Source organism: Lepisosteus platostomus, chromosome 1, assembly GCF_059453375.1.
Source record: "Lepisosteus platostomus isolate fLepPlt1 chromosome 1, fLepPlt1.hap1, whole genome shotgun sequence".
NCBI lineage: Eukaryota > Metazoa > Chordata > Actinopteri > Semionotiformes > Lepisosteidae > Lepisosteus > Lepisosteus platostomus.
This window is the reverse complement of record NC_142611.1, coordinates 55,436,291-55,452,018: the sequence shown is the minus strand read 5'-3', so window position 1 is coordinate 55,452,018 and position 15,728 is coordinate 55,436,291. Positions and strand designations below refer to the sequence as shown.

At 36.4% G+C, this 15,728-nt stretch overlaps 1 protein-coding gene across 5 annotated transcripts in view; it reads left to right on the top strand.

Moving 5' to 3' along the window:
* fam13a (family with sequence similarity 13 member A) overlaps positions 1-15,728 on the top strand; it is a 101,700-nt gene that overhangs the window by 38,651 nt on the left and 47,321 nt on the right. For all 5 annotated transcript variants that reach the window (XM_088632839.1, XM_088632831.1, XM_088632849.1 and 2 more), the window contains exon 8: positions 5,982-6,163. In XM_088632839.1, the coding sequence (XP_088488965.1) occupies positions 5,982-6,163 (182 nt within the window). The remainder of the gene's footprint in view (positions 1-5,981; positions 6,164-15,728) is intronic.

Below are 15,728 nucleotides of genomic sequence, written 5' to 3'. Positions count from 1 at the left end.
TCAATTGTGACTTATCTTTATTTTCTTTACATTTCCTGTTCTTTCCTAATCGTTTGTAAGTGAACCCAATAACCTTAAAAAGGGAAAGCATGACAGCCATGTGGACATATTAAACAAAAGGCAATAAATAAGGAATGAAAGAATGATATTTTAAATGCCACTGTGGATTGCAAGGTAAACAATTAGTTGAAATGTATGTAGCTTATTGATGGAAAAATTCACTTCATATTATCTGCTTTACTGCAGTTGTTTTCTAGTTTGCACAAATAACACAAGGACTAAGGGCAAACTGAGAAAACTTTCACTTATCAGTGTTTTCAGCTTATTGAAGCTGTGTGCTGACAAAGGTCATAACTAATCTGTAAATGTATGTAGATAACAATTCCTCAGCACACTTAACAAGCCTGCTCTTGGCATACAATTTAAAAGGACACATCCCTTCACTTTTGCTATACTGTCTTCAAATGGCCATACTGTAGTTGTGTGAAGCAGACTGGAAGAATATGTTTTAGATATTGTATGAGAGCAACAGCTAATGCCCACCTGTGAATCAAGAGACATGGTGCTTTAAGATAGAACTGATCTCCTAGACAACATACAGTAGGTGAGTTAAAATAAGAAGGCTTCTGTAACACATACTGTACTATAAAATCTGACTGAGGATCTGAATGCAAGGAGTATTCCTTGATTGGAAAGCTCTGTAACAGTGGAATGTTATTTTAATCTCTGTACCACATTTTAAATATATGCTTTTGTTCTCTTTTGCTTTTAACTGCATGTTCTGTTCTCTTTGACTTAAAGTGAAGTGCCAAGGACAAATTTGAACTGTGGTGATTTGACAGGTTTTAACTAAAAAACAACATACAGCATAAAAGCTGTATACAGTACTGCAGTATACTGTACTCTATGGATACAATGTGGTTCTAGATAGTGATATTTATAGTGGTACAGAACAATTAGACCTTGGCATAAGAAATTACAGGACAGAAAATAATTTAAATCCCCCAAATTTCTTCTTTAAAGTGGAATCACATACTACGTCTGGCTCTGACACTGAATGTTTTTAAGATATTCAGTACTTACTGCAAAGCGTCCTTCAACCAATTAATTACACTTTTTCTCATAAAAGAGAAAATAAAATTCTCATATACGTAACTTTGTGTAAGTAAAGTCTGTTTTTAAAAAAATCCTTGTGAGGTAAGTGAGGTAAGCCTTGCTTTATGTCTTTCAGTCTCTATCTTAAAGAAACATTATCTGTGAAGTTGTTTTTAGTTAAACTAGTTATCTATTTACAAACTAATATAATCTACAAAAAACATGCAAAATACTGTACATACTGTTACTACTTTTACTTAAATGTTAAACATGCTTTTAAGCCCTGCTCAAAAATCACAAAGAAAAAGTTTTGTTTATTTTAAGTATAGCTTTCAAATTAAATAGGTTTGTTTTTAAATTGTATTGTTACAGTATGTATACCACTGTTAAAAAAGCCAATTGAGAGAACATTCTCAAGAAACTTTGTGAATCGTTAATTTCCTGTTTAGACATGTTCTGTTCAAGTGACTCAGCAAAATTGTTATAATTTAAATAGCAGCTTCACATAAAACAGAAGATTGCTAATATACATAAAAAGCATTTAACGATTCCAATTTCATATTCAAAGAGCCTTATTCACATGACTGAATAATTATAGTCTTGAAAAGTTGATGAGCTTTTTTTAGAATGTCCTGATGCTTCCAGTGTGGCTCAGGGTAGTGAACGTCAGGACCTGCCTTTTCTCTGGGTCTACCACTTGGCTCAGCAGAGCCTTGTGGTGGTAGTGGTCCTGGTCACTGCTTTTTAAATTACTCTATCCTGTATATTAATTAAAAAGAGGTCTGCGAACATTTTATATTTTTTTCTGTGAGTGAATAATGATTTCACCTTGACCAGGGCTCATTTGGGGTTTTCTGCCCATTTTGTGTATGGCTCATGATAGGACCCCACTCTTTACCCACATAGGAAAATTGGTTGCATGGCACTTTCAAATATTCTTGTCATCCTCACCCCCACTGGAGTGGTGTGAAGTAAACTAGTGTTACTGAAGCAACCAGCCATGAATTTACTCACCTGTCAGTCAGTGTCGGTTGAAATGGTTACAGAATCAGACAGGAAGCCTGTTTCACCTGTGGGCAATTATGACCTCTTCCATCTAAGGTAAAACAGGCTAGTTGAGGTCTCATCTGGCAGGGCCCTGTGTTCTATAATAGAGTTTACTCAGAGCCTGTAAAGTATCAACTTACCTATTTTCTTAGTACCCATATTTCTTTGTGCTTGCTTTGCTGGACCTTGACTCTGACTGTTTCCCTTGCCTCTACCCACCTTGCCTGTTCTGGGGTTCATCTCACCACCCACAGACCACTGCATAACCCCAACATAAGCAGTGGTTATTACAATTCTAAAACAGATTTTTATTGATATTTTAGAGACTACTCGCTATGGCATAGGATGCCTTGTTTGTCTTCTCCGTCAGTACCCTCACTGGTTCTACATGGGGCCCAATTACAGACCCACCCTACACAAGACTTAATGTTAAACAGTTGTTTATTGTCTGGAGCTTTGTACAATACAGCTCAGGAACAGGAGTGGTCAACGTCCAGTCTGAGGCGGCCAAGAGAGTAGCTTAGGCATGTGCAGTTAGCCCTGAGACTGCAGTCTAAATCCCTTTTGACTGCATAGGTGAGTCAGTAGACCGCACTATTAAGTATGCTGCTGTTGCATTGTATTATAGCCAGTCTTCAGCCTGGAGGTTAGTGAAACAGCTGGGGGCCTGGGGCTTTCAGCCGGCTGGCTGCATCATGGAACTCTGCAGCCTAAGCTATGTTAGAGTGGCTGATGCAGAATGGAGGCTTGCAGAGCAGCCGTAAGATGGAGGTCTGCGGCTCCATAGCTGTAGTGAAAAAAAAAGTTTGTGTTGTGACAAAGTAACAGTTGTGGCAGCTTTCTTCAGTAGGGAGGCTGGGAATATAGTTATAATAGCTGAAGTCTTCAATCCAGAGGCTGGTGCAGCTGTGTCTCAGCCTGCGCAGGGGCAGAGGCTGATGTCGAGCTCTCGTGTCGCTTGTGCTCTGACTTCTGCTCCCGATCGTCTCTCTTTCTTTCTGGTTCGGGGCTCCATTTGTGGGGCTTGGAGCAAGGTGCACAGCTGATCCCTGCACCCATGATTACTGGCGTCCAGAGCTGCACATCTGATCCTCCATCTTAGGTAGAGAGAAATCTCTAGGGAAAGTAAGGCCCCTTGAAAACACAGCCCCTCACAGTGTCACAGTTTGTATTCTAAGGGGTTACAGGGGTCTACTGGTGATCAGTGTGTTGAAATAAAGATATGCTTAAGTAATGAAGATAGTAAAGGGGTGTAAAGGTTACTGTTTATATTTTCCAATTAAAATAATTCCATTTTCATTTTAGCTTTACAGTTACTACTGTATGTGTTCAAAATTCACAAGTATTTTCAAACGCCAAAACTGAATTGTCCCCACATTTTATTTTCAGCAAAGAAATAACCTTTGTATTCAAAAGCTGGAGATTGTTCATTCGAGTCTCATTATCAGTGTGGGAAAGAACAGCTGTAGACTCACAGAAGGCAACAAACATTTTTAAAGTGTTATTTGCAAGTTTGATTAGTTGGTATAATATAACACTATCCAGTGTATTGAAATCTAGCAGCTTCAGCTTTCAATTTGTCTAATAAGACCTACTGATACCTTAAAATGTATGTTTTTCTTGTTTTGGAATAGAGGTGTAACATGAATTTCTGTAGCCTGTATACTATAGTATTTTATCATTTTCATAACACTATTTAATTGCTGCTCCTTTGCTTTTTTAACTGTGAGTTAAGTCTATGCACATGTTTTTTGCTTGAATTTCTCTATTAAAGCAGAAATGCTCCAACTCTAACCATCATGTTCTTGAAACAATGGTGTTTTAATAGACTTCAGGCTCCAAATCTGTTTACTGATTTACTGATTTCATGCCTGTGTTGAAGTGTTTTGTAGAAACTGACATAATTTGCCATTAATTGTAGACTTGCTGTTGTTAATGGCATGAGAATGTCCTTTCAATGACAACGTTTAATGTGCAGAAGAGTCTCAGCTGAAAAACCATTACCATTCCCTTCATTCAATGGATTTGTGCAAGTGAAAGACCGTAGTTGTTGCTTAACCGGAGGGTCTATTGAGGCATGTAATTATTGCCTGGGGTAGAGCGCACTTCCCACAGTTCATGGCACTAAAATGGACTATTAACAACTTCTTTTAAGTCATATTAATACTATTTTATAAAAGTAAATTTGTGTTCTCCTTTTCACACATGCTTTTCTTTGCCATTATAGAAAATAGTGTTCAGATTGTTCTCTGCCTAATCAAACAAGGTCATGATATATCAGTGCATTCAGTATCTCATACCAACACCGTGACCTTGCTTTAACCTCCACTGTGCTCAAATGTTCTTCCTATTTTACACTGTGCCCATGCAGTTTATAAGTGACAAGAGCTTTTTATGCTGCACAGTCCTGCTTTGGACTTTGATTCGGCATTATCAGATACTGATTTTTCTTAAGACTAAGCCTCTGTTGACATTTTTCTGTTGATGGCTAGAAGCTCAGTGATAACGTCATAGTTTAAGGTGTAACAATTCTAGCCTTTAAAAGGGAGCTTATATTTTCAGTTTGAAATTTATCAATCTCCGGTGGTGAGGATTCTGCAACTATATGCATTCCCAGTGATTTTGTCGTAGTTTCCTGTGTTTTTCCTTTTACAAGAGGTGCATTTCTAGAGAAAAGTCTTACTGTTGTACAGATATCCTTACAGAACAGTGGATTGTAGACCACATTTTGCATAAACCATATTGCTGTTTGCGTAAACTGCATTCTATGCATTTATTTTTGATTATCTTATAATCAGTAGGGAATAGATATTATATCAGATTATTAAAATTTAGGAAAAGTTTGCTTTCTTTCTTTAAAGCACATATGTTTCAGAAAGGTTCTTGCAAGGGCTATAATACATTTCTTAGATGTTGTTAAAATTTGTAGCCTAATTTGCTGAATTTGTTATTTATTGCCATCACCTGGTAATACACCACAAGGTCATTTTAAAAGCATACCTATCTACTGTAGTTGTCTGGGATCAGCTTTTACCCATCTTCTTACTAAAAGGATCTGCAAGCAGTGAAGAAGATGAATACTGAAATGATTATTAAGTTACGTTTCTTCATGCAATCTGCAGACTATCTTTTGTTGCAATTACAACCTAGACTTCAAAAGGTAAGTAAAACAGGGACTCTTCCATTGATATAAATATATTTTCCTTCTGTTGGATTCTGCTTTTCCTTGTTACAGTTTCATTTCTCCGATCACATTTTGACATGATCTGATGTATAAATTCTTTGTCATATTTTTCAGTTTATACTAGCCCAGCTTAGAATCGTCCGTTGTTTCTTGACAACTTGGCTCAAGTTTGTTATTCCTATTTTGCACAGGGAGAATGGAGAAGGGCAAACAGTGAGCCATTCATCTTTTAACACTCAGCAAGCTTCCCAACACATGACAGGAGAGTTACTGTAGCTCTGTGTGGAGCTGCAGCCCCTGTCACTGATTTCATTACATGCCTGAAGTCCTCCAGGAAGACATATGAGTCATAGTCCTGATGAGATATCAACAACTCTCATCTTTTTAGTGCAGCTGTGTACATCTCTGATTTATTAAGATGTTTCTTGGCCTCACATAGAACCAGCAAGACCACGTGCATTAACAGTAGGCATGAATGTTCCATGCGTGCTCCAGAGGTGTGAACATCTACCTCAAAGAAACAAGATTAAGCATAAATCTTATGTATAGGAGATTTGTCTCAATTTAGAAAACTGAATAATTTGTTAAAAGCTTATTAGCATTTCCTTGTATTAGAACCCTTACAGGACCTTTGTGTCTTCTAATTTCCCTGCAGGTAAAGAAGTCAAAGCGTGAAGTGACGACCAGACCCATGCCTCCACCTGTGTTGCAGCCAGAGCAGTCAGCAGGGGAACCACAGGTCAGACTCCGAACCCTAGAGAAAGCCCAGAGTTTAGAAGACATGGACCTTTCCAATGACGAGCCTTTCATGGCCAAAAGCTCTGAGAGCTCGAGCAGGTTAGTAGTAATCTCTTTAATTCAAATTGCATGGTATGGCCTGTTTTTGTGAAAGCAAACATTCAAAAACACGTGTATTAAAAAAAGAAGAATGAAATTAGAGATAATCTGTTTAATGATGGCAATCCCGTCTATCCAAATACACAGGGGGACAGGAAGTAGATTTGGAGTTTCCAATCTGTGAAAATGGACCGTTACAAAATGAACTGAAAGGAAAAGTTGGATTCTGGAAACTTGGCTGAGCCAAAACATAAGTAAATGAATTCAGACACAAGCAAACTGTACTGGAAAGTGAGAGTTAAACTACTGGGTATAAATGCAGTTACAAATGTGGTAAAATAGCTGTTGTGCCAGCAGCAGTTAGGCCATTGAAGCCTGAAGTCAGTTCTAAATACTGTACTGCAAAAATCAAACATTCACTTTCTTATCTAGTCAAGCCAGCTGTTCCCACTATCTGTTAGAACAGTCTACATTCAAACTGAATATGTTCACTTATTTGCAACCATAATTAAGAAAATTTGATTAACATAGCAAACAACACTTGAATTGTTAATTATGCAGCATGAGGGTTTGTCAGTCTGCAACACAAGCCAGGCATGTTGTTGAAGCCAATATCGTGAATTATTTTAGGAAATGGCTGGATATACTGTATTTGGATCAATTAGCTACTGAAAGCCCAAATGAGCTAACATATAAACCTAAAATACTAGAATATAAGAAAATCTTCATTTTTAATGAAGTGCAAGATACTACTTTCTGGATTGTATAATATAAATAAATAATTAATATTTTATCATATTTCTAAATATTTTTTAATGCTGTAGAAGGAATTTCGTAGAATATCATATGCACATCATATTTGATTAGGAATGCCTTTAAAAATAATTTATATGGTTTTAGTGATATTTTATGACTATGTTTAAAGGTTACTGTTCTTCTCGGAAGAGCTGGACTGTGTAATGAGAAAGACTGGGTTAATATAAACACAAAGTCATTGCCATTCCTAAGAGCTGGGCGGATGTCTTGGAGCACACAATCATTTCCTCTTGGCACTGAATGTCCAGGTCCTAGTTTTAGGTTTTTAACTTAAATAATCAATTAATAAATAAAAACCTAGATGTTTCAATACGAGATATAAATATCATGTTCCTAACTTCCAGAATTACACGTTTCAGTTTTTCATCCCTTCCTCCCTTCCTCAACTTCTAAGTCAGGAAGCTGCTACAAGAGTGAAGATCACTCTTGTAGCAGCTTCCTGACTTGTTCTTCAGCAAGGGAGGGTGTGACACCCTCATCCCCGCCATTAGGTTGACATTCTCTTCAGACAGGCGAGTTATGCCAATTAAGCAAACTACAGTAACTTACATCTTGACCTTACGCTGGGGTCTGGCTAAATTACTGAAAGAGGTATAAGGGCAGAGAAGCATAGGAGAAACAACAAGGGACTCATTGGTAGAGAATTATTTTATAAAGTCTTATTTTCCAGATAAATATTTGTGTCTAATTCTGTGTATTACATGTATTCTGTGTATTAGTCATTAGTGGTAATTTGATTTAAGTATTTTAGACTCTGTCTTACTCCAATTGTACATAGTAGCCTGTAATGATGTGTTTTTTGTGATAGATTTGTTTGATTATGCCTTGTTGTAAGCTTTTGCCTATTTACTCCACCGCCACTAAATTCTTCAAAGAGAATAAAAAAATCCATGTGACCTTGGTATTCCCTAATGAGTGGGAAAAAAATGTTATTATTTATTCTCTAACACATATTTATTATTTAACCTTCATAATTTTTACTTAATCTGGTACTGGTAAACTGATTGGGATTGGGAATACTTAATTACTTAACCTTTATCATCCATTAACCCCTAGTACCCCCCACTGAAACTCTACAGGGTTAATGATGTCTATACTTTTAATCTCAACTTCTAAGACGGATAGAAGGGGAGTTCCAGTATTATAATTGAACTGAGATCTGAAATGATAAGATATATAGACAGGGTTGACTCAGAAGACTATTTCACACGCAGCAGTGAAACAGTGGGGTCAGCACTGGAAACTAAAATAAAAAACATTAAGGATGTAGAATAAAAAACAGACTTTTTAGCTAGATAGTAAAGGCTAAAGTGTTCCAATCTGGGCTAATAAACTCTGTTAAGTAATGTCTGGACATAAATGTAGATTCACTGTAGTTACTAAACTACCAAATGTTTTAAGATGATCCAAATGGTCTTCTCTTCTTTGCAACCTTTGTATTATTCTTAGGCTCTTGAAAATTGAACATGGGAGCAATTCATTTGAAAAGCTGAAGAGACTTTTTGTTCTTCTCGAGCTCATACTGTATGTTTTTTAACTCGTAAATATTATGTAAACATCAACTGTTAATTTAGCCTTATCCAGGTTGTTTACATAACATTTACCAGAGAAATATATATTTTTTCCTGGTGTGTCAATTCTGCTTTTTAGTGGATGCTGACTTAATTTCCAAGATAGGAAAAGATTTCCAAAATTTGCATTCACCTAGACCCTACAGTATGTTAACTTGTAGTTTTATGAAAAGGCTTACACTTATATTATATTATACTAGTAGTGCAAACTACAACTGAGGCCTAAACATATTTGCACAAATGTAGCAGTATTTTTCAATTATATGCCGCTTATGTTACGTTGAACTCCCATTTTGTTAACATTAATTCTCTTAATTGAATTCCCATTTTGTTAACATTAATTCACTTAATTTTCCTTCACCGGTAATATGCCTTTACATTATTACCACAAACAACATGAAAAAGCACAATTAATTCAATAATTTCCTTCTGCAGCCACCAATCAGTCTGTATTGATTGCAAAAGAAGCTGTGCGGTGAGGACATTTTCAGCTTTCAAAGAAAATGAGGCCTCATTATTCTCTCGCTGCCGTTTCAGAGCTTTCTTTCAGAGTATCAAAGAGAAATAAGATGTTGCACAATGTCACTCCTTTAATTTTGTCGGCAATGCTACTTCACAAAATGTAATGTGAAAACAATAAAATATGCTGTATTAAAGGATTCTTGGTAGGAAAAGATTACCTCCGTGTTACTTTCCTGACCCTTGTAACTATTTAGCTGTTTATAACCCCATCGATCCGAGTTATAAATGTGTCCAGATCCAGGCACCATGATTCCACTGCAATGACAGCAAGATGCAGGGAGCCTAGGTGGGCATCCATGTGGCATCTGTATTACAGTTTGTGTATAGCAATTTCACTTTATAGTTTATATCAGCTTCACAGAATGGTTAGAAAAATATCTTCTGATTCTTAAGCTGTGTTGCTGTGGGTAGTGGGTGTGTATGAATGCACTGTGTTGTCCAACAGATAAAAGACAGCTGTTCATAAACCATTTGAGAGGGTGGGCTCAGCAGGGGCTCCCCTTGGCCTCTGTGGATGATGATCTCCATTTCCTTCTGACGAAAAGAAAATTACTGGTTGCCTCTTGCAGGTTCTATTGCAATGGGGAAAGGAAAGCAATTGGTGTCAATCTGTTCTGGGTCACCTTCTTGTGCCTTTGAACTAGTGCACATGCCATCTACATACAGTACTGTAGCACGGGACCTTTGACACAGTTTAACTATGGTGAAGAATGTAGTGTGTGCATATACAGGTACATACATATCAGTAGAGGCTATTCAGGAAAAAAAACGTTATAGCTGAACAAATGTTCTTCAATATATTCTTACAGTATATTAACGTATAAATATCAATATTATTTACAGAGGAAAATAGATATGGCTGCATAACTGAGCAAGATATAATATGATACAACAGCAGCCCCTTTCACTTGTTTTAGTCCCCAGGTATTTTCTCCCTGTGGTGCTTCAATCATTAGGCCATACATTGTCACACATACAACTGGAATGTTATCACATTAGCTCACTGGAGGGGCAGCTATAGAGGTCCTTGGACTTGTACAGCGTCAGTTAGGCTGTCATCAATTACCCAGACACTCGCACTTGAATTTCCCCTTATTAGTATAGTATTCTGTATATTTGCACTACAGTCACTAGCCTCAATCAGTGAGTTCTACATAAAACACTGGTTCATCACGAAAAAGGATTTGGTTCCACTGCAGCAGGTTCACTTTGTGGTGCTGCTCCAAATGGCACAGAGGTACTGTTCTCTTGATAAGTGGTTTATGCTGGTTCCTTTTTGTGTTTTTCTTTCATCATTTTCACTACGTTCAACAGGTTCAGTCACCTTCATCTACAGTATGTCCAGTCAACTCACTCGCTAATGAAGTGATTTAGCGCACACACAAGTAGTATCACTCAAGGATCATAGTCAGCCATTAGTGATCAATTAGACAAAATGACACTAAATTTAATATTCACAATTTACTTTATTTTTCATAAGAAATACATGCATAGTGATAAGCTTCTTGTCATGCTCGGTATAAGACTGTAGTTTGTTCTCCTCCATAACTGTATATGTAGCCATTTGGGTAACTGCATTGCATTATTCCTAGTGTCAATATTGTGGCTTGATGTCATCTTCCTAATCTACATGGTCCAGCAGTTATGTAATGCGTGGTCAGAGGTCAGATTATGTCAACTAATAGTAACCCTCTATTTTGCATGAATCTTTTAAAATACGGGCAGCACAGTGGTTAGCACTCCTGCCTCTCAGTATTGGGGTCCTCAGTTCAATTCTCGGGGTGCCAGCTGCATGGGGTTGGAAGGTTCTCCTTATGTTTACACAGGTTTCCTCCCACAGTCCAAGCTCACACTGGTAAAGCTGGTTAATCGACTTCTGGGAAGACTGGCCCTGGTGTGAGTGTGTGGTTGTGCCTGTGTGTGCCCTGCCTTGGACTAGTCCATGGTGCATCTTGCCCTGCACCCTCCAGGGATAGGCTCTGGGCCACCATGACCCTGAACAGGATAAACAAGTTATTGAAAGGGATGTGATGGATGTGATTTTAAAATATGAAGAGGATGTCCCATAAGGACACCTATTTAAAAACTACTGCAGACAGTTTAGTGTTCATATATTGTACAATAGCAATACAGATGTATTTTAGGCTTATTTTGCACAATCTGTATTTCTGAATGCGTTTTCTTTAAGTAAATGAAAATCAGGCTGGCTGTATCTATCAAACAGTGGCAGCAGTAAGGCGTTTACATAGTAAGTACTGATGTTATTTTGTCAGCTCTTGTTGAAAAGATGTAAATACACTGAAACAATCTAGTATTGCTATCACACTACGAAAATGAAGACAACATTAAAATAATTAATCATAGCAACTGACAAACAAATGTTAACCATTACTATTTAGTTTTTTTAAGTTTGTAATGAAAAAGCTTACCAAAACTTGATCGTTTTAAAAGTTTCATTCCATTTATCATAAATCTATTTAAAAAAATCAAAGATCCTTGGTACTTCTTCTGGGGATAATAAAGTTAAAAATACATTAAAAAACAAACAAATAAGCGGGAAAATGTGTACTCTATAGTAATATTCCAAGAAAACGCCGTATCGCTTTTCAAAATACCTTTCAAACTAGGCGTTTTTGAGCATAAACTTCAAAATCAGTCATGCATTCATGACTAACAATTCCAGATATTTGTATTGTTTATACAATGCACTGAAGCTTTGAAAGTACTTGTTAATTGAGTGCCTACGTAATTTCTGCCTGCGGCGGTTCTGTAACACGTGTCGCTCTGAGTATTCTTCCCCAGTCATTCCTGCAAGAAACAAGAGCTACGTGCCAAACCTGACTGCTCTGTTCCGCACAGGACAGCGTGATGTGCTGCAGTTCCACACGTCTCTGGAAACTAGTCGGCACTGGAAACGTGAGGACATTTTTGACACATGCAAAAGTCTACTTTGTTAAACAATTCTTTTCTACACTACAAATTAAGGTAAAAACGATGCTTTCAACGACAACAAGATAAAACACGAAGATCGTTCACATTTCTAACAACCAAACCCTCCTGATAACAAGTTAAGACTTGACGCCTATCCAGCGTTCTTAAACTGGCCTCGATACTACCCCTAAGGTGGTACAGAACTTACATCGGGAGTTTTATTGGCTCTCTCCATGTGATTGACATATTGGCAAAGGTTGTCGGTAACTCTGAAGCAAATCTCCCAGTGGAGCTGTGTTACAGCCTGTCATTCCTTCTCTGATTGGATGACTGCCGAACAGTGCTCGCTTGCAATGTGTGGGTCAAAGGGCATCGCAGTCCAACTGTGGCAAGGCATGCCTTTAACCCAGCCTTCCTAGGCTCTTTTACTGTCATATTGTTTATCTTGGTTTGCAGGCATTGCAGTCTATTTTGACTTAATTACCATACGACATATTTTGAGCATATTTTCGAATGAAGAACTATAGATTTTTTAAATAAACAATAACAAAGCACAGGAACCTGTTGCACATTTTTCTTCTGTTATGTTGCAAACTTTTTTTGCCCTGCCAGAATGGCCTGTGAAATTCTGCCTCTGAAAAGGTAATCAATTTTAATAAGTTTTTTTAGCATACCATACTTGTTTGTGTTAAGTGGACATAATACATACAAATTAAGCTTTTTACCAGATATTTTCATTTAGTTTCTACTAGAAAGTGGATATGAAAAAGATTCAATTCAAATGTAATTATTAACCCATTACAACTTTATTCATTAAGAATACGTGATCAAGCTTCTCTTATTTGAGCTACAGCAGGAGAATTGCATTAGGGGGATTGTTGCATAATAAGCTTTACATCTGTTTCATTTTAGCAGCTTTGATATGTGTTTTTTAAGTATTGCAGGTTTTTTGACAGTATAAATTACCCATCTGAGGACTTGCATAAACTGTCATATTTCATAAATTAGATTTTTTGGAAAAGTACAAGCATTAATAAGATATGACTAATCTTGTGCCCTTCAGTGTGCACTGCCAGTGTGGGCCTTATTATACTGTATATAGCTGTCATTCATGATATTGTGTTTTGGAGTGCTTATTATAACATGTAAATGATGTAGTACAAGTCAGCTGTTCTTCTACACAGTCCATTTTATGCTGTAGTATCACCTAGGTGAAAAATACCATTTTGTGTGTAAACACAAGCGTGTGAACTTTACACATAGGTAGTTCCCACTGATTTGAATAGTAATCATTGTATATTACAGACCCATTGTATTCACTCTTTCCAAACCTCTTGCTTCTGCGAATCTTATACTGTTGCACAAAACAGGTAATACTTGGCTGGCAGTGCTATTCTAGAATTTAGGAGAAACCAGGGACACAGAAAAAGCATGGAAAACTATACTGTGTAGAATCACGAGAGTAGCTAGACAGCAGAGCCATATTCAAGAAATAAGAGGGCTTTCTTTACAGGCACTTTTCAGTAAAGAGGTTGAAGTTGGCCGAGTTTAAAAATATCAGGATTCTAAATTGGGGAACAATCGAAACACTGAAGTGTTTATCTATGTGTATTTGTAAAGGGCATTGAGGTTACTAAAATAAAGTTTGGGCCAAAAAGTCATATCCCATTTATCAGGTGTTGTACTTGTGCTCTTTTGGAAGAGAGTGAGACTGGTTGGTATAAATCTGCTCTCAGTGCCATCAGTCCAGGGTCACAGGTTGATAAGGCAGTTTGTTTTGTTGATATAATGGCTCCAGTGGTGAGTACACTGCTGTGGTGAAACTGGACCTACTCAGATTATTTTATTAAAGAGGAAAACAAATCTGTTTTATGTGGCTTGTCTAAATAAATTATAGCAGGGGTAAGATGTAACCTTTGAAAAAACAAATGGTACAGAGGTCAACTATTGTCAAATTCCTCATTTTCAGATGGTTCTATCTGAAGGGAACACACTCTTTTGTATATACTGTAATACAGTGTGCTAAAATGGAATTTGCTATTTTCTAATGTTTCTAAAAGAGAAAATAAATAGGATGTGAAAAATAATTTTTTCAGTAGTTTATTTAAGTTGCATCTCAGACTGCTGTAGTTAATGTAGACAGTATTATGTCATTTGCACTTTTCAGGCTATTCAAATCAGTAAATCAGCTGATTAGATTCAGTTGCATGAATGAGTGTCTTGAACAAGATTAGGCTTGTCTTTTTGAATGAACCTTGAAAGGCTGTTATTGTTCTTCAGTGATCATTTTAGTTCATTTTATTTTAAATTTTCTATAAGCTCAGCAAGTAGTTACATAACTATTAATACATTAATATTTTATGTATGGTGACTATGATTGCAATGCTGTGCATTATAAAGCATTAACACTGAATTAACTAGACATTTATAGTACATAGGCTACATTGTTCATGGTGTAGCAGTGCATTGAGATCAGGTGCAAGAATCAAAATCAAGTGAGTTATAGAAAAGGTAACACAATATTGAATGGTATCTAAATACAGATGCAAGTGTAAATGTAAATTATATGGACAAATCCAGCATTTTCTGAGTTATCAGTGGATTGGTTATATTGCTTTATCTTATTTTTAATTTTTAAATAACCTCCTAAAGTAAATGTTAAACTAAACTAAAGTTCTGTGTGTCCTGTATTTTTGGTAGATAACACCCTTGAAACCAAAATGCATTTGAAAGCCACATTTTTGTTTCACAATGCTTTTGTGAACTGTGCTCCTGCCTATCTTCATCTTTCATTGTCTTCCTAGCATCTTAAATTTTTCTGCCTGTTCACTGTTTTCTGCCTTTTGTTTGAATTCACCTTAATGCTATTTACTGGGAACTGTGATCCATACTATATTGGCATGTGTTGTAATGAAGGATGATGAACACCTGATAACGTCTGTATGACTATTAGTCTCTTACCCTCCAGGTATACTGTGCTGAATTAACTTTCTTTAATCTTAGAAATGCTTGTTAAACAGCTTGGGTTCTTTACATGTACCATACATGAAATCTTATTCAGAGCACACTATTTGATTTTTGGTGGTAAATATCCTTTCATGCTAATCTTACTTCTAAATGGTGACTACAGATGCTCATATAAATACAAGAAACTGTACTGACAAGAATATTATTATTATTATTATTATTATTATTATTATTATTATTATTATTATTATTATTAGTCTGCAGTCATACTGCAGATGTTTATCTGGCTTTGAGAATTTTGATGCATCAGGGGTCACACTTGATTTCATAGTATTTATTAATTTAAAATAGACTATAAAAATGTATTAAATATTGATATATATATATATTAAATGTCATTGTCATATGTTACTGTTTTAACAGGGCTTTAGGTAGTCGGTTTAACATGATAAAAAATAGAAAGGTGTTTACAAGTTATTTTAGGGTTTAATTGCTTGAGTCTGTTTTTTTAAGCTAAAGGTCCTTGCAAATGTGTGAGTTATATGTATAGACATGCAGTAAATGTTTATCATATGTGCAGATGGAGGATGGTATCATTACAGTTATTTATGTGCTTAATTTGAAACCCTGAACAGACGTACAACAGCATAAACAACTGCTTTTAGAACAGGAGCAACCCGCATTTCTATTCGTAATTAAAATCTACAAGATAAGCCTTAAAGGGAGGATGTCTGTAGTTGACATGGATAACGTCTCTA